Raw genomic sequence first — 12,788 nt, 5'->3', positions numbered from 1 at the left:
CCCATCTAACGGCCGCCCATCAGTGTCCTATCCCAGCGTGCCCCATCTAACGGCCGCCCATCAGTGTCCTGTCCCAGCGTGCCCCATCTAACGGCCGCCCATCAGTGTCCTGTCCCATCGTTCCCCATCTAACGGCCGCCCATCAGTGTCCTATCCCAGCGTGCCCCATCTAACGGCCGCCCATCAGTGTCCTGTCCCAGCGTGCCCCATCTAACGGGCCGCCCATCAGTGTCCTGTCCCAGCGTGCCCCATCTAACGGGCCGCCCATCAGTGTCCTGTCCCAGCGTGCCCCATCTAACGGCCGCCCATCAGTGTCCTGTCCCAGCGTGCCCCATCTAACGGCCGCCCATCAGTGTCCTGTCCCAGCGTGCCCCATCTAACGGCCGCCCATCAGTGTCCTGTCCTAGCGTGCCCCATCTAATGCCCCCCAGAGATATCACCCATGTCCTGGAATGAGAGTAGCTGATTGGGCCTCACTGTTCATATATTGCAGCTATTGTTTTTGCTCCCTGTTATCAGCCAGTCCTTGGGAAAACCATCTACTGCAGTGTTACTTGTCCGCAGGTTGTGTGTATATACGTCCCACACACTGGAGGCACCCAGAGACCTCTGCCCTAGTCCCATCCCCCGCTGACCTCTGTGACGTCTGCCCTCCGCTTGTTTAGTGTCCAGCATGAAGCGTTTCTACATCCGATGGGACGCTGCCAGCGCGGGGCCTCTGACCGTGCTTGGGGGAGATGGAGCGGTGCCACGTATACTCTGCTGGCACATATTAATCCTTTCACTGGCAAATAGTACAAATAGTACATCATGACTTCTGCCGCTAGAATATAAGGGCAGTGTACAAGAACATAGGGGCATCTCCTGTAATCGTCCATGATGTCCGCTGGCACCCAGGTGGCAGAGGCTTTTGTTCTTGTGTATTTGACAGGGTAAGAACTCTGCATAGAAGGTGTTGTTCACCACTGTCACCCATTGAAACCCTGCAATGTCATACTGTGGGTTAAAGAGGCTTGAAGATGGCCTTCAGGTCTGCAATCTACAGTAGGCTATGAGACATAGGACCATGTAATACACTGTAATACTGAAGTCTTTCAGTTTATTATAAGAACAATCAAAGGTGATGCCATTCCAATCTCCTGATGGGACAAAACCAAACAGTTAGTGTGTATAAGAACTAAAAAACACCCTTCCTCCTCTAAGGGTTTATTCACAAGGGCGTTTTTGTGAATTTGAACCATATAAATCAGTTCAATTTAACAAAAAAAAAGTTCAGTGTTTTTTTTATTTTTTTTACTTGTTTTAGTATTTGCATGCGCTGGGTGTAGCAGGAATCAGATAAAAGCCAGTTCCTGGGGAGATCCTGTGTGGATCTCTTTGGACCCGTCACCCGGTCTGACAAAGCAGGACGCCCTCCAGACACCCCGGGCGGGGTCGGTGACTCAGTATGCTGTACAAGTTTTGTTGCTGTGGAATAAATGTTGGCAGGTGCCAGTTTTTGAAAGAAATTCAAGTCTCCTGGAGCCTGTTTACACGTGAGGGGCGCCACTTCCCCGATGGAGAGGCCGGCGATCTGCAGGCATGAAGCCCCCTTGTCACAGCATCTTAAAACAAAACCTAAAACAGAGGATAACTGAAAAAAGTGCCATGTGGTGATAACAAATGGATGGCTCTAAGGATGGCGATTAAGGCACCAACCGAGAAAGAGAAGGTGGGCACCGCAATGAGCAGAAGGGGCCTCTGCCATTGTGTCCGTGAGACAATATGTGACACAAGACGTAACAAGCGCAAACGGAAAACAAGCATGAAAAACAAGCATAAAACATTTTAAAAAATGCTCACAATGTGGAGCAGAAAAGTCTGGTCAACCAATGACAGAACATGAAACCATCAACCAAGATAAAGGCCGACCTCCCCATTGTGGGCGGAGCCGTCCCAGGCAATCTAGAACCAATGACAGTACATGAAACCATCAACCAAGATAAAGGCTGACCTCCCCATTGTGGGCGGAGCCGTCCCAGGCAATCTAGAACCAATGACAGTACATGAAACCATCAACCAAGATAAAGGCCGACCTCCCCATTGTGGGCGGAGCCGTCCCAGGCAATCTAGAACCAATGACAGTACATGAAACCATCAACCAAGATAAAGGCCGACCTCCCCATTGTGGGCAGAGCCGTCCCAGGCAATCTAGAACCAATGACCGTACATGAAACCATCAACCAAGATAAAGGCCGACCTCCCCATTGTGGGCGGAGCCGTCCCAGGCAATCTAGAACCAATGACAGTACATGAAACCATCAACCAAGATAAAGGCCGACCTCCCCATTGTGGGCGGAGCCGTCCCAGGCAATCTAGAACCAATGACAGTACATGAAACCATCAACCAAGATAAAGGCCGACCTCCCCATTGTGGGCGGAGCCGTCCCAGGCAATCTAGAACTAATGACCGCTTGTCACCAGTGAAGAATCATTCCCAACATATACCCCATATATATGAGAAGAGCAATGCACAGCTAAGGCTGTATACACGGGCCATCTACAGACTGCATGTATATAGAGCCCATGCTTTCCTATGGGTTCATCCGCACCAGCGATGCTTTATAGGCGGCGACGTTGCGAGGCTACATAATCGCGGCACGCTCTATACAGCTGCCATCTGCTGTTTTGTAGCCATGTTTCCCTATGGAGCCTCCTTGTTTATCGCATCGCACGACTTTGTGACGTTCACGCTGCGCGATTCTTAACATTAGAAAGTCCTAAGAACTTTTTCGCTACAAAATCATGTGATTTTTGTCGTGTGAGAAAACCGCATATAGCAGCGGAAAAAAGCATCACTAACGCTGCTAAATCGCGTGTACATAGTAGCGATATCGCTGTCGTCTGTGCGGATACAGCCTAACACAAAGATACATTAGTGACACCATATAAACACTTACCACCCCCATTATAAGGCGGGGGTGCTGCTGAGCCCAAATAACCAAAGGGGCTGCAGAGAGGAACATCCCCCGCTGCACATATATCCCTGAGGGGTCACTCCATTATACAGTGTGCTGTGTGCCCCATATATATTCTCGGGCGTGAACAGTGGTGGCACAGGTCACATGACGTGCTATAAGGTCTCATAGTATAGACTTTGTCATCAGCTGGATTCACTATAGTATATCTACTGCTCTCCACAAGGCCTCTCCCAGGAGGCAGCGCTCTGACTTGTCCTGGACATAGAATGTTCTAGTAGGTACATCGGGGTTGTCTTATAACTTGTAGTACATCTCCTTGGACTGTAGTCATGTACGATGATCTAGAGCAGGCCGGGTGATATGGGCGTCCGTGGATATCACTGCATTGTATGTGCTGGGTGGAAGCTGTCAGATCTCGGCACTATTCACAGCGGTTACTTTACGGGAGAGGGAGCTTGAGACACAACTATTACCAAAACCGAGCCGGAGACCTGAAGGCCGACAAGCGGGAAGTAGCCGTATATTGCATGAAGTGTCGCCGTGGGGCAGAAACCAAACCTCACCAATATAGCTGTACCAGCGCAGGGCGCGTGTCTAAAATCCCCACAAGGGAAGGCGCAAGCAGGCTGTGCTACTAAGGGGTTAAAGTAAAAAAACTGCTGTTGATGTGTTTTGATCTGAATTGCTGTCTTTCCCATTAAACCCTTTGGAAAAAAAAATGTATGTATCCAAAATGTTCCCTCACAAAAAGAGCGCTTAAAGGGCGACCTCAGGGCAGAAAAGTCTGGAAGTAGTGATGAAAGTAGCCCTTCACAGGTAGAGACTAAAAACGACCATTTTAGTAATATCCTCTAAAACACACTTATGGGCCAAACAACCGAAAACAACACAACAGACGGGCGTATGGAGGAGAGTACATCTAGTCTCCGTCTGTAGTGATGGGGACGCAGGTATCTAGACACTAGGGGGGTCTGAGCCCTATTGGACCGGGCTCTAGATATTGGGTTCACCAATCGGTGATGGGCCTCAGATACTCAACATAAAGTCATTAAGCAGTTCATCAGGAGGTGATCTATAAAGCTGGACCATACCAGGTATTACGATAAACTGAGACCAGAGAGGGGATCACTAATCACTAATGCCGCAGAGAGTTGGCTACGACAGCGTTCGTACACGTCATCACCGTAAAGTATTGCATCCATGATGAAGTGATACGGAGAAGGATAAGGTGCCGGTGGTTAAGGCAGGAGAGGGAGGGTTTAGCCTTATACTATAGCACTGAGGTAACGATGGCAAGAAGCGACTTCGATGCACTTCCGCCTATTATTAGTGATGACGTAAGTGCTGTAGCCAATGCCTTCAGTTGCCAAACCCAATATCTAGAGCCCTGTCTAATAGGGCTCAGACCTCCCTAGTCTCTAGATACCTGCGTCCTCATCACTACATCATATTTGGACAGACGGAGACTAGATGTTCTGAGCCTAAAGTACTCTCCTCCATACGCCCGTCTGTTGTGTTTTCATTTGTTTGACCCATAAGTGTGTTTTAAAGGATATTAATAAAATGTTCATTTTTAGTCTATACCTGTGATTTTTACGGCTGGGTTCACACGGGGCAGAATTACGGTGCGGACTTTCTGCACAGAACCGAAGACTAAGCAGCGAAGTGGACAAGATTTGTAGAAATCGCGTTCACACGCTGCCGACTGCCTGCTGCGGACAAGCCGCACAGAAACTATCAGGCGTCGCGGAATTCGATTCTGCAGCATGTCACTATTGGTGCTGTTTCCGCTGCGGGCTCTCGCTATGGCGAGAGATTTCCACAGCGAAATACAGGATGAAAAGCCACTACAAACCCGTGCCAAATGGCGCAAGTTTTAAAGCAGCCCTTCCGCTGCAGAAATCTTGTGAAATTTACATGCTTTCCCGCTGCGGACATTCCGCAAGAGTCCCGTCCCGTGGGAACCCAGCCTAAAAGTCATGGCTTTTGGAATTTGGGGGTCTGAAGACCAAAATGGGTGGCCCTGAAGGGTTAATGCTGGTAGTGAAGAAGTTGTGAAAGGTAATGACCATGTGTGTTGCAGGCCCCTTGGACACGGACATGCAGGAGGAGTTGCGGACTCAGATGGCGGACGCTGAGATGCGCCAATGCTTCATTGACATGAAGAACGAAGGCAAGTTAGTGGACATCGAGGCGTCTGCACGGAAGATGCTGGATATCATCCAAACCAACACCTACAAATCCGGAGACCATGTGGACTTTTATGAGGTGTAATTGCCCCCCACCCTTATAATGGCCTTCGGTGCCTTTATGTAATGACAGCAGACTATCGGGGGGCCCTCACCTTTACTGGGCAGTTAGTGGGGCACTCACCTCCTTAGGGCCATTGTCAGGAGGTGGACCTCACCGTTACTGGGCAGTTAGTGGGGCGCTCACCTCCTTAGGGCCATTGTCAGGAGGTGGACCTCACCGTTACTGGGCAGTTAGTGGGGCGCTCACCTCCTTAGGGCCATTGTCAGGAGGTGGACCTCACCGTTACTGGGCAGTTAGTGGGGCGCTCACCTCCTTAGGGCCATTGTCAGGAGGTGGACCTCACCGTTACTGGGCAGTTAGTGGGGCGCTCACCTCCTTAGGGCCATTGTCAGGAGGGGGACCTCACCGTTACTGGGCAGTTAGTGGGGCGCTCACCTCCTTAGGGCCATTGTCAGGAGGGGGACCTCACCGTTACTGGGCAGTTAGTGGGGCGCTCACCTCCTTAGGGCCATTGTCAGGAGGTGGACCTCACCGTTACTGGGCAGTTAGTGGGGCGCTCACCTCCTTAGGGCCATTGTCAGGAGGTGGACCTCACCGTTACTGGGCAGTTAGTGGGGCGCTCACCTCCTTAGGGCCATTGTCATGAGGGGGACCTCACCGTTACTGGGCAGTTAGTGGGGCGCTCACCTCCTTAGGGCCATTGTCATGAGGGGGACCTCACCGTTACTGGGCAGTTAGTGGGGCGCTCACCTCCTTAGGGCCATTGTCATGAGGGGGACCTCACCGTTACTGGGCAGTTAGTGGGGCGCTCACCTCCTTAGGGCCATTGTCATGAGGGGGACCTCACCGTTACTGGGCAGTTAGTGGGGCGCTCACCTCCTTAGGGCCATTGTCAGGAGGTGGACCTCACCGTTACTGGGCAGTTAGTGGGGCGCTCACCTCCTTAGGGCCATTGTCATGAGGGGGACCTCACCGTTACTGGGCAGTTAGTGGGGCGCTCACCTCCTTAGGGCCATTGTCAGGAGGTGGACCTCACCGTTACTGGGCAGTTAGTGGGGCGCTCACCTCCTTAGGGCCATTGTCAGGAGGTGGACCTCACCGTTACTGGGCAGTTAGTGGGGCGCTCACCTCCTTAGGGCCATTGTCATGAGGGGGACCTCACCGTTACTGGGCAGTTAGTGGGGCGCTCACCTCCTTAGGGCCATTGTCATGAGGGGGACCTCACCGTTACTGGGCAGTTAGTGGGGCGCTCACCTCCTTAGGGCCATTGTCAGGAGGTGGACCTCACCGTTACTGGGCAGTTAGTGGGGCGCTCACCTCCTTAGGGCCATTGTCATGAGGGGGACCTCACCGTTACTGGGCAGTTAGTGGGGCGCTCACCTCCTTAGGGCCATTGTCAGGAGGTGGACCTCACCGTTACTGGGCAGTTAGTGGGGCGCTCACCTCCTTAGGGCCATTGTCATGAGGGGGACCTCACCGTTACTGGGCAGTTAGTGGGGCGCTCACCTCCTTAGGGCCATTGTCATGAGGGGGACCTCACCGTTACTGGGCAGTTAGTGGGGCGCTCACCTCCTTAGGGCCATTGTCAGGAGGTGGACCTCACCGTTACTGGGCAGTTAGTGGGGCGCTCACCTCCTTAGGGCCATTGTCAGGAGGTGGACCTCACCGTTACTGGGCAGTTAGTGGGGCGCTCACCTCCTTAGGGCCATTGTCAGGAGGTGGACCTCACCGTTACTGGGCAGTTAGTGGGGCGCTCACCTCCTTAAGGCCATTGTTGGGAGGGGGACCTTGCTTTTGCAGATTATTTTTCCTGCAGACTCTTAATATAATACATCAGAAAAACATTTGTGTCCGGATTCACTTTCATTACCTTCTCGTATTGTTTTATAGGTGTATAATTCTGATAATCCAGAATAAATGGGCGAGATTATTAGCAGTGTTTCTGTATAGATACAAATACTTACCTTCTGTCCCTGGCAGTTGCAGTGCTGATCCTAATACATTGCAGATGGCATTTCTATGCACCAGGCAGTGCTTACATGCCGCTGGTACCTTATATGAAGAATGCCCACTGAGCTGCAGTACCAGGCATCACACATGAACCCCAGTGGCACTGATTCTGGAAGAAGGCAGCCATGTTCTGCGAGTCTGATTTATAATCTAAAGCCTATAGAAAGGAATTGGAGTAGGGAATGGCTCCCGAAACGGTGGAAGGAAAGGTTCTGCACGTACCGGGCTGCGCTGTGGGAAGGCCCAGTATAAGGCCTTATTCACACAGGCATAAATACACTCTGTATTGCACGTGTAAATTGGAGCAGTGATTCCCTATTGATTTGCATTGGAGGATTCAGTACATCGAGTCAAGCTAATAAAATCACTTTATACTAATCAAGAAGCTGCTGTGAGAACACAGTATGGGGGCACAGATTGGTTTGGGATTGGTAAGGCGTCCGACAGGGCTGCATCCTCTTACCCTTCTTGTTTAACCTATAGGCAGAAGTGATCATGCGGAAAATGGACCTAGATGAATTGGAAATCGGGGTGAAAATAGGTGGCAGAAACATCAACAATCTCTGTTACACAGATGATACAACTCTGCTGGCAGAAACAGAAGCCGGTCTGAAGCAGCTGATATGGAAGATTAAAACTGAGAGTGATAAAATGGGCCTCTACCTGAATGAGGCCATAGAATGTGGCGAGACTTCATCTTCGTTGGTTCAAAAATTGCCCAGGCTGGAGAATTTATGCCAGAAATAAAGTATAGGATAGCATTGGGGTAAAGCACGATGCTAAACATTGACAAAATCTGGAAATGTAGGGATATCAGTAGAGCAACTAAATGCAGGATAGTGTAAACCACTGGTTTCCCCATAGCCATGTATGCATGTGAGAGCTGGACTGTGAAAAAAGCTAATAGAAGGAGGATTGATGCGTTTGAGCTGTGGTGATGGCAAAAACTGCTGCATATTCCCGGGATGGCGAGAGTAACAAACAGAGAGGTCCTGAATTGTATAAGACCCAATATATCACCGGAGGACAAGGTGACCAGGCTCGGACTCACAGAGGACAAGATAACCGGGCTCGGACTCACAGAGGACAAGATAACCGGGCTCGGACTCACAGAGGACAAAATGACCGGGCTCGGACTCACAGAGGACAAGATGACCGGGCTCGGACTCACAGAGGACAAGATGACCGGGCTCGGACTCACAGAGGACAAGATGACCGGGCTCGGACTCACAGAGGACAAGATGACCGGGCTCGGACTCACAGAGGACAAGATGGCCAGGCTCGGACTCACAGAGGACAAGATGGCCAGGCTCGGACTCACAGAGGACAAGATGGCCAGGCTCGGACTCACAGAGGACAAGATGGCCAGGCTCGGACTCACAGAGGACAAGATGGCCAGGCTCGGACTCACAGAGGACAAGATGGCCAGGCTCGGACTCACAGAGGACAAGATGGCCAGGCTCGGACTCACAGAGGACAAGATGGCCGGGCTCGGACTCACAGAGGACAAGATGGCTGGGCTCGGACTCACAGAGGACAAGATGGCTGGGCTCAGGCTCACAGAGGACAAGATGGCTGGGCTCAGGCTCACGGAGGACAAGATGGCTGGGCTCAGGCTCACGGAGGACAAGATGGCCGGGCTCAGGCTCACGGAGGACAAGATGGCCGGGCTCAGGCTCACGGAGGACAAGATGGCTGGGCTCGGACTCACAGAGGACAAGATGGCTGGGCTCAGGCTCACAGAGGACAAGATGGCTGGGCTCAGGCTCACAGAGGACAAGATGGCCGGGCTCAGGCTCACGGAGGACAAGATGGCCGGGCTCAGGCTCACGGAGGACAAGATGGCCGGGCTCAGGCTCACGGAGGACAAGATGGCCGGGCTCAGGCTCACGGAGGACAAGATGGCCGGGCTCAGGCTCACGGAGGACAAGATGGCCGGGCTCAGGCTCACGGAGGACAAGATGGCCGGGCTCAGGCTCACGGAGGACAAGATGGCCGGGCTCAGGCTCACGGAGGACAAGATGGCCGGGCTCAGGCTCACGGAGGACAAGATGGCCGGGCTCAGGCTCACGGAGGACAAGATGGCCAGACTCAGCCTCACGGAGGACAAGATGGCCAGACTCAGCCTCACGGAGGACAAGATGGCCAGACTCAGCCTCACGGAGGACAAGTACTATTAGTAGCAAAATGAATTTAAAGAACAAAAATAACCGTATAAATTGTATGGCAACAAATGCACGGTCTGATTGGTAAAGTGGGGGAGCTTGAAGCAAGAATGACTGATAAACTATGATATAGTTGGAATAACGGAAACATGGCTTGATGATAAGTGCGATTGGGCGGTGAATTTAAAAGGTTACAATCTCTTCAGAAGAGACCGTGGAAACCAGAAAGGGGGAGGGGTATGTCTGTACGTTCAATCATACTTAATGCCGAGGCTACGGGAGGATATAGGGGCAGGAGATGAACACGTGGAATTTCTGTGGGTAGAAATACAGGGAGAAAAAAAATAACAAAATCCTGATAGGGGTCTTCTATAGACCACCAAAAGCAACAGAAGAAACTGAAACCTTACTATTAAGGCAGATAGAAGAAGTGTCAAACCGCAACAAAGTAATTATCATGGGGGACTTTAATTATCCAGATATAATATGGGAAAATGAGACCTGCAAATCTCACAGGGGTGATAAGTTCTTGTGAACAATTAAAGATAACTACCTTATCCAACTTGTGCGGGAACCAACAAGAGGGAGGGCCACTCTGGACTTAGTACTAACTAACAAACCGGACCGAATAATGGGGGTACAGGTTGAGTGGCACTTGGGGAACAGTGACCACAAAATAATTAATTTCCAGCTGTCATTTATAAGAAGCCTTATTAGGGAGTGGCAAATAAACTAAACTTTAGTAAAGCAAAATTTGATCAGCTCAGAACTACTATCGGTAACATTAATTGGGACAACATCCTCAAAAATATCAGTACGGAGGACAAATGGGAAAAGTTCAAAAGGATCCTAATCACCTCATGTGGGCAGTTAATTCCCTTTAAAAATAAAAGAACTGCAAGTAGAAGGAAACCATTGTGGCTCCACAAGATGGTAAGAGAGGCAATAAACGAAAAAAAGAAAGCGTTCAAACTACTCAAACAAGAAGGCAGCGAAGAAGCGCTAAAATCATACAGGGAAAAAAACAAAATATGCAAAGATACGATCAAAATTGCTAAGGAAGAGGCAGAAAGACTGATCGCCAAAGAGAGCAAAAACAACCCGAAACTATTCTTCAACTATATTAACAGCAAAAGGATTTGCACCGAGAACACTGGCCCTTTAACAAATAATGCAGGAGTAATCATAGAAGACGTTAGGGGGGGGGGGGGAGAAGGCAAATCTATTAAATAGTTTCTTTTCAAGTGTATTTACGAACGAAAAGGAAATGTGACACGAGATGCAGGGGAATAAAACGAACCCTTCCAAAATATTACATACCTAACGCAGGAGGAAGTGCGGAACCAGTTAAAGAAGAGAAGGCCCAGATGAAATACACCCAAGGGTTCTGAGGGAACTAAGTGATGTGATAGCTAGACCGCTATTTCTAATATTTATGGACACTATCAATACCGGAGTTGTACCATTGGATTGGCGCATTGCCAATGTAGTTCCAATATACAAAAAGAGGACCAAAAGAGAGCCTGGTAACTACAGGCCGGTAAGTCTCACTTCAGTAACTGGAAAAATATTCAAGGGGTTTCTGAGAGACGCCATCCTAGAATACCTCAAGGAGAACAACAGAATAACTCCTCACCAGCATGGGTTCATGAAGGGTTGATCATGTCAGACCAATCTGATCAGCTTCTACGATGAAGTACGCTCTAGGCTGGACCTGGGAGAGTCTATTGATCTCTTATATCTGGACTTCTCTAAAGTATTTGACACCGTGCCGCATAATAGGCTAATATACAAAATGAGGCAGCTCGGACTGGGCGAAAACGTGTGTAAGTGGGTAAAGAATTGACTCAGCGATAGAAAGCAGAAGGTAATAATAAATGGTTCGTACTCTGATTCGACTGCAGTCGCTAGCGGGGGGCCACAGGGTTCAGTATTGGCCCCATTCTGTTCAATATATTTATCAATGACCTGATAGAGGGGCTGCACAGCAAAATATCAATATGTGCAGAAGATACAAAATTATACAACATAATATAACGGAGGATAATGTGCGGCTACAAACGGACCTGGATAAGCCGGGGGCTTGGTGGGGGGATGGGAAATGAAGTTCAATGTGGATAAATGTAAGGTTCTGCACATGGGCAGGAGAAACGGATGTCACCAATATACACTAAATGGGGTACTGCTAGGGAAAAGACCTGGGGGTACTAGTGGGCTGCAGACTAAACTGGAGCAACCAATGCCAGTCAGCTGCTGCAAAAGCTAATAAAGTCTTGGAGTGCAGTAAAAGAGGTATGGGGCGAGGGGTGAGAACATTATCCTCCCACTATATAAGGCACTTGTCAGGCCTCACATGGAATACTGCATACAGTTCTGGTCACCGGCGCTCAGGAAAGATGTTACAGTGCTGGAGGGGTTCAAAGAACGGCGACTAAACTAATAAATGGAATGAAGGGACTGGAATACCCAGAGAGGCACCAAAACTGGGATTATTCACCCCGGAAAAAAGACGGCTAAGAGGTGATCAAATAACTATGTATAAATCCATGAGGGGACGATACAAGGATCTCTCCCATGATCTGTTTATACCCAGGACTGCGACGGTAACAAGAGGACATCCGCTACGATTAGAGGAAAGCAGGTTTCACCACCAGCACAGAAGGGGGTTCTTTACTGTAAGAGCAGTGAGACTGGAACTCTCTGCCGGAGGAAGTGGTGATGGCAAAATCCATAGAGGAGTGTAAGAGGGACTAGATGTTCTATGGTATTACAGGATATAGACATTAAGTGACCAGCTGGTTGTTGATTCGGGTCTTACAGACAGGTAGGAACTATTAGGGGTTGATCCAGGGATTAGTCTGACTGCCATTAGGGAGTCGGGAAGGAATTTTACCCCAAATGGTCTAATTGACTTCTGTCTCTTGGGGTTTTTTGCCTTCCTCTGGATCAACAAGGAGGTTGAAACCGGTTGAACTAGATGGACATTGTCTTCATTCAGCCTAACATACTATGTTACTATGATATTTAGGGTAGGTTAATTTTAACAGTGAGAGATAGAATATCCAAAGCAAAATCCAGAAAATCCCATTGTCTAAATTATATATATTTATTTGCATTTGCACAGAGAAATAAGTATTTGATCCCTCTGGCAAACAAGACTTAATACTTGGTGGCAAAACCCTTGTAGCCAGGCACAGCAGTCAGACGTTCTTTGTAGTTGATGATGTGGTTTGCGCACATGTCAAAAGGAATTTTGGTCCTCTCCTCTTTGCAGATCATCTCCAAATCATTAAGATTTCGAGGGTGTCGCTTGGCAACTCTGATCTTCAGCTCCCTGCATACGTTTTCTTTGGGATTAAGGGCTGGAGACTGGCTTGGCCACTCCAGGACCTTAATGTGC

General features: G+C 49.5%; 1 protein-coding gene across 3 annotated transcripts in view; it reads left to right on the top strand.

The window, feature by feature from the left end:
• Positions 1-7,057, top strand: part of SPR (sepiapterin reductase) — a 32,611-nt gene extending 25,554 nt beyond the window's left edge. The window contains exons 3-4 of one of the 3 annotated variants that reach the window (XR_010785793.1): positions 5,044-5,797; positions 5,861-7,057. Coding sequence is in view for 1 of the 3 variants with exons in the window: in XM_066572845.1 (XP_066428942.1) it covers positions 5,044-5,234 (191 nt within the window). In the remaining 2 variants the exon portion in view is untranslated. Of the gene's footprint in view, positions 1-5,043 lie in introns of all 3 variants that reach the window. The other 2 variants (XR_010785794.1, XM_066572845.1) reach the window with 2 other exon arrangements.
• The last annotated feature ends 5,731 nt before the right edge of the window (positions 7,058-12,788 follow it).

This window comes from Eleutherodactylus coqui, chromosome 7 (assembly GCF_035609145.1).
Source record: "Eleutherodactylus coqui strain aEleCoq1 chromosome 7, aEleCoq1.hap1, whole genome shotgun sequence".
NCBI lineage: Eukaryota > Metazoa > Chordata > Amphibia > Anura > Eleutherodactylidae > Eleutherodactylus > Eleutherodactylus coqui.
Note: the sequence above shows the minus strand (reverse complement) of the source record. Positions and strands in the feature narration are given on the sequence as shown.